Genomic DNA, 6,958 nt, shown 5'->3' with positions numbered 1-6,958 from the left:
TTGGTAAAAAATCCAACATAAGAGTGTTTAAATCATTTTTTTATGGTAGAAATGGATTCAACACCATCAAAAACCCCTATGGCACCCAAAAATCTTGAAGCTTCAAATTTCTCAATTTTTTTGGAGAATTTTGATCATTGATGGTAGAAATAGATTCAACACCATCAAAATCCCCTAAAACACCCAAAAATTTTGAAACTTTAAATTTCCCAAATTTTAATATAATTTTGGTCAAAATCTTACCAAAATTTTTACTATTTTCATGACAAAATTATAACCTCAATAAAATACTGTAAAAAAATATTAATATAAAATAATTAAATATAGCTTATTTAACTTTTTATAACTACCGCTGTACCCTTTCCAACCTCACTTAAAATTAGCACCAAGAAATAAATTAATAAAATAATGTAAATGAGAAACAAGGTCTCCCATTTATGAACTCCTAATCAAAACTCTTAAACCACTTACTTTGCTTTGGTGAGAATATTATGACTTATAACTCACTTATTCTTCACTTCACCTACTTGGAGAAACCTCAGTTTCTATTTCTTTTTAACTAAAGTCAATATTATTTCTCTATCTTTTTGCTTTCCATAAATTAAAGTTTACTTCCTCTTCGTTGAGTCACTTTATATGCTTCTTTTTCTTCCCCGAGCATCGTTTTTCGTCGAAGTCCCCTTTACGTTATTTGATCACATTTCTAATTTTACAGGAAAGATAAGTGGACTGGTGAACTCTGGGTGAAGAATTAGCCATTGACGTACATTAATTCCAGTTGAGCTGATAAGTAAATCTGGTTGGGCCCGAGGACAAAATCGAAACCGTGATTCGCGATATTGGCCGTCCTCACCAATAGAAATGAGGGCGTAATATTCATTGTTGTCCCTTCCAGGAACACGCACGGAGTCTTGGACATGACTATCCAACAAGATACAGGAGGCAACAACACAAAAATGGTGTAATTAAGCTGGCAACTGTCTTTCCCAATTTTCTACTCTATTCTTTCACTGGCATCCACTACTATCATTTTCTTATTCCAGACCTCAACTCAGGTCAATGTACCAGATCCCTTGGTTTAGCTTTCAATCCCAAAATTAGAACCCTAGTTAGCCCAATTTTCTTTTTCTCTAACTTCCACAATACGCCCCTGCACTGATACGCATACGGTTGGTTATCTATACACTCCGTCTTTGTGTCTTTGAGACATACAATGTGCCGTTCCCCGTCCCGCGGCGATTGTTTTCCTGTAGCAGGATGTGCCGTACAGGGAGGGAATTTCTTTCGTTGTTTAAATGCTTAAACGATGCACAAGCGCCCTCATTCGGATCCGTCCGCGGAAGCCTGACGTGATCTGCCATTTCTCGGCTTTTGAACGCGTCAAGATCTGCGAGCTAATTCGATGTGCATTGCTGTCAATTGCTGTCAATCGGCTCTGTTTCTTTTGTCCGGAATCTGAATATCCAGTGCCATCGCGGATCGAATCCGGTGCACTGTAAAGAATTGTTCTCTGATTTGAGCACAGAAAAGAAAATTCATTCCCAAAAATCTTTATTTTCCGCAAGTGTAAGTAGATTTTAATGGCTTTCCAGCTTGGCCTGATTTATGCTGAAGTAACGTCTTTTCAGTGGCTTCAAAATCGTTGTTTTGTGGCTTAGAACTCAAATGCTGGCTGTAAGATGCGAAGTTTTTTGCTTTATGCGTCATAATTATGTAAAGACGCGTTATACGTCTTCTCAATGGCTTCAAAATCGTTATTACGCGTCTTAGAACTTACAGATTGGTCTTTAGGATCTGAAGTTTTCTGGTTTCGTCAAGGACATATGTTCAATGGCTTCAGAATCGTCATTTTGTGCCTAAAACTGACCTGTAATTGTTTTCTGCGCTTGTTTTTGCAGGGGACATAGTGAAATATTTTGAGTGAAATACTGAAATTGAACAAGCGTTGAGAAATTTAGTCGAATGCTGAGTTATGGACTCTGATTTCGGCGTGGAACGGCAGACTTTTGAAGCTGTTCCTGATTCTAAGTCGTTGGCTAGCCTTCACTCTTCGTTAAGTTGTTCATTAAACACAATGGACACCATTTTTTGTGACGAATCTCGCTATTCTCAGAAATACGCTGGAGATTTTGGAGAAATTGCTACCCAGAATGCCTTTGGAGGAGCTACCGAGAGTATTATTAGTAATGTGGATGGAGCTTTTTACGCCGATCCGTCATTTGCAGCTAAATATTTACGGAAGTCAAGTTTTTCACCCGTAATGGCTAAAGAAAGCTCCAATGCCGACGGTTCCGGAGGCATCGGAGTGCACAATGTTCCGATGTTGGCAAATTCTGTTCAATTTCATACGACAGGCGTTAAAAATGGCGTGAATGCAACGGGATGGAGAAATTTGGACGCTTCGCATCTCGGTTCCGAGGTTTCCAAATTTAGCATTGGAAGTGTACCGAGTGCCTTGGTGCAATTTCCTTCGGACCCAGGCTTTGTGGAGCAGGCGCCGAAATTTTCTTCTTTCAACAACATGGATCGCAATTCTTCGGAAAACGTCGGTTGCGGGGCTTCGAACCTGCGACCTGTTATCGGAGCAGTCCAACAAGGAGGGGAAACCATGAGCGTTTTTTCTGAACCGAACAAACGCGTAGATGATGGCATCGGGAAGAAAAGAAGAGCTAAATCTTTGACTTCAGTAGACAATGGCAAGGTTCGAGCTCTATAATCGCATATTTCTTTTACATTTTCTCAAAGTTCTGTATCCTTGTATGTTCTGACTGAATTAATGCAGGAACAAGAGGAGGCTAAAGCCAAAAGGTGCAGACTTGGCGAGAGTAGTGAAATTGATGACGATGATAACAATGAGGAGACCTCTGACTCCAACTCAAAGAAGGGAAAGGAGAAGAATCCAAAGGTTGCTCAGAAGGACGATAATTATATTCATGTTAGGGCAAGGAGAGGCCAGGCTACTGACAGCCATAGCTTAGCTGAAAGGGTAAGCTCAAAACTCCACTTTAATTATGTTTAATTACGTTCTGAGTCATTTGTTAAGTTTGTGATAGTGTTTGTGCTGACTCTGGCTCTTCTTTCAGGTGAGAAGAGAAAAGATTAATCAAAGAATGAAATTCTTGCAGGACCTGGTACCTACGTGTAACAAGGTAACTAACTCGTGTGACTCTCTAGATTCTTCCATCCCTTGTTCTGTTTGATAAACTTAGCGATAATACTATTGACATTGTCTCCTTTGACTTAGACGGAAAATTTCAGGGCTCGAACGTAACTCCATGTTCATTAGGTTCCCCGCAGACAACCCTATACTTGACAATGTTGTTAGAATTTTGGATTCTGTGGAGTTTTATGGGCTCAAACTTAACTCCATGTTCATTAGGCTCCCTTGTTTGACGGTGGCTTGGGAGGTCTGCACAATACCCTGCAGGCAACCCTTTACTTGACAATGTTGTTAGAATTTTGGATTCTGTGGAGTTTTATATCCCTGTTTGTGACTCTGGGATTGCATAGAAAAACGCTTCTTCCTTTGTATCTACGATTGTGGTCAGGGGAAAGGAGGCTATCTATGTTTCTCAGTATCCTTAGCTTGATAAATATAGGAGTTGCTTTTGTGGGTAGTGGGAGAACTTTTATGTAGATCTCTCTCGCTGTAGTTAATCTACTTGCATGTTGAGTGCTTTATGCTAGCTTGTGGGTACGGGTGTAAGGGGATGTGTGCATCTGCAAGGGTTATCCTCAGGCAACTGTTCTTATTTTCATGGAAACTCCTATTTTGTTGGGGATTTTGCTATTGTAGGAACTAGCCTCTTCCTGTGACCCAAAACACTACACTCTTTACACATCCACATTATCCTGTAGAGGAAATACTAAAATGATCATGAATTTGCATATGAGTTCTCAAAGGCACTGAGCAATGCTAGCAGGTTGGAATCAGTTGATCCACAAAAGGCTTTGCATTGTATATGTGACTGGGAGTGCACTGCTTAGAGTTGCCTGCATTAATAAGAAAAATATCACAAAGCATGAGACTCAAAACTTCTGAAAAATGGGAGATTACAGAAATACAGGATTACAGAAAATCCCTAATGGAGGGAAAAATCTACACCATACAAAGATGTAACTATATAGCGAGTGTGTTTTGCGTCCTTGGATTTTGTTAGTTTATTTCAGATGTTTGAATATTCATGAAAGAAGTTTAAGTCTCTATTGACATTTTGGATTTCATGTTTGAAGGAATCTCATTATTCAGATCATCAAAATTGAGATAACTTGGTTCAATTGTATGCAGGTAACTGGTAAAGCAGTAATGCTTGACGAGATCATCAACTATGTTCAATCTCTTCAACACCAAGTAGAGGTAACAGATGCAATAAGACTCTCTTTTCTCTTCTTGTTGGCTTTGGTCATTACTGACCCATAAACTGCTCTCATTACACCAGTAGCCTGTAAGCTTTGTAAATTCCCAATAATCTTTGGTACCTTGACAGTGGAACTAATTATGCACCCTGAACACCCCCATCTATGTTGCAAACTTAGCATTTATTTATCGCTTGGTACCACTAGGTGGGATTACAAAAAGTATACAACACTATTGCTGGACACCCCCTATCTACTGCTCCAATTAATCATGACAATGGACACAAATGGTTTTAGAGGATCATCTGCAGGACCAATATTGTATGAGTAGGGAGGTGGCTTTAGGAACTCTTCCCATCAGTTTTTTAGCATTTAAGCTTGATATATTTCTCACGACATCTGAACTCATGCTAGTGCCTACTCTTCCCAACTTTCACTAGACCTTGTAGACAACAGCACTATTTCCTAGCCAATAGTTTTGTCCCCAACTATCTTCTTGGATGTTTGATGACTAGACTGCAAGTATTTAACGGAAAGAACAGCTGTTTACCCCGAATTCTGATATTTTGTCTTCTGATTTGTTTCTCTGAATACAGTTCTTGTCCATGAAATTGGCTACAGTCAATCCAAAACTTGACTTTAACATCGACAATTTCTTTGCCAAAGAGGTAAAATTTTTATAAGCCAGAATGTTGTGATATATTTGGTGAAACAAGTATTTTTCTAGGTTTCTGATTTCAAGCTAAAGAAAAATTTTCAATTGTTCTTAGATGTCTGGAAGCTTCTCGAGCAAGGGAATGTCTCCTACATACTTCCATTTGGACCAACTGAAGCAGGCTTCTCTGCAAACGGTACCAAGTCCCGGATCGGATATACCTTCCACTATGAGTTCAGTAGACTCTGCAGAAATGTTTGACGGTGCAAATTTTCAGGTAAAAATTAATTTTGCTTAAAAGGTGAGGCTCCTTGGGGGGTTTCACTGGTCCGTTCCTTGCAGAGTTTTTTTTGGTGGATGTCTTTGCCTGATTTCACTGTGGCTGGCTTTTCTTATTTCTGGTTCAAGTACTCACCAGATTCAATCTAACATTGGACAGAGGCAGGAAGGTTGGGACAGCGAGCTGCAAAATATGTATAACATGGGGTTGCTGCAAAGCAGATTGCAGCAGCATCATCAGCGACCACTCTAATACCCCAATACACTGACACTGATCTCCTCACGGCAAAACTTATCACACTTTGACTGTGTGACTTTTAGCAATGTTTGGTTGCAGTTGCAACATACATGCTACTGCTTAACCTACCTACCAGGAATGTAAATATATCATGAATTCCCGGTTATCTGAGTCCCTCAAATTCTTTGCAGTTTTCATACCATCTACAGATAGATTCCCCTACTAGATGGAACCGCGGTTTTTCTCTAATTTGGAAATGGTGCTAAGTCATCAATACTTTTGACTAAATCTTATTCGAAGTGTCTTGCAATAATAGCGAGGCCTTCCATAGATACTTTCCATTTTTCTGTTAACAAGCATGGGCATGAATATAAACTGTGTGCGCAAGGTTGACATTTGTCGTGTTTCTATGCTTCTGTAACGTTATAAATGCACATGAGTTCGCTGATCCTGGGGCGGCTAATACCAAACGAGTTTCAGTCAACGAAGGATATAGGATTTTGGGCATTCTCTAGAAGCATTCACATTTTTAAGCAGGGTTGGTAGCTGGAATTCAAACACAGCAGACAATCAAGTTACTGTGCCCAACGCATTCCCCGCAAACAAGCGACACAGTGAAAATTCAAAGTAAAAGGCATAACCTGTCACATTCATAACTATTTCTGTAGTATTTTAAATAATAGTGTTACCTATCTTTATGCTCCAATAAGCTAGGAGCTACAGGGTTTAAAAAGCTTTCAACTTTTTCTGTTTAATAGTGGCTATGGAATTCTTAGAACCTGGACTTTTATAGGATCAAAAAGTAATTTATATAGGTGTCCTCGACTCTGTAACTAACGACATACTCGGCCTTCAATATATATATTTTTTTCAACAGCATGTGGTTAGAGAATATGACTTTTTGTTATTTTAATACGGAGATAATTTAATATAATATTGCAATCATACAGCTTCAATGGTTACTGTAAATTTTTATTTTTCAAGAACATGAATCTTCTTGCAGCATGGTTATGACAAATGATACACGCTCCTCGCCATTTATAAAATAAAATAATTAGAGGGTGATCTGTCGTGCAACTTTGCACACGACTTTTTAATCCCTTTATCGTTAACTCATTTTAATAGGACAAAATACCACTTCCAAGAATGGAGTTTTGATATATTTATGACGAGTTTTTAATGGTTTAATTTTTTTTTCCATTGGTTTCAAATAAAGACAAGCACTATATAAACTTTAAATATTAGCGAGCACTGTTGACAACATGAATTATTATCACATCTCTTTGAATTTATTACTACACATTTCAATGTTTGGTGTTTGAATTTGCATACTATCATCTCTCTTTGAATTTATTACTGCACAGTTCAATGTTTGGTGTTTGGATTGTATTTTATAGGTAATATATAATTTTATTTTTATTTTTCAGTAG

General features: G+C 38.4%; 1 protein-coding gene across 1 annotated transcript; it reads left to right on the top strand.

The window, feature by feature from the left end:
- Positions 1-703: 703 nt before the first annotated feature.
- On the top strand, positions 704-6,407 carry LOC149220528 (transcription factor bHLH62-like). Its single transcript, XM_089384795.1, has 8 exons — positions 704-1,566; positions 1,899-2,701; positions 2,783-2,986; positions 3,084-3,149; positions 4,289-4,357; positions 4,953-5,024; positions 5,127-5,288; positions 5,451-6,407. The coding sequence occupies exons 2-8, from the start codon at positions 1,973-1,975 to the stop codon at positions 5,541-5,543; spliced, it is 1,395 nt and encodes a 464-aa protein (XP_089240921.1). The 5' UTR covers positions 704-1,566; positions 1,899-1,972; the 3' UTR covers positions 5,544-6,407.
- Positions 6,408-6,958: the final 551 nt, after the last annotated feature.

This window comes from Pinus tabuliformis, chromosome Q (assembly GCF_031772625.1).
Source record: "Pinus tabuliformis cultivar Carrire ecotype Pingquan chromosome Q, CPIR1, whole genome shotgun sequence".
Taxonomy (NCBI): Eukaryota; Viridiplantae; Streptophyta; class Pinopsida; order Pinales; family Pinaceae; genus Pinus; species Pinus tabuliformis.
Note: the sequence above shows the minus strand (reverse complement) of the source record. Positions and strands in the feature narration are given on the sequence as shown.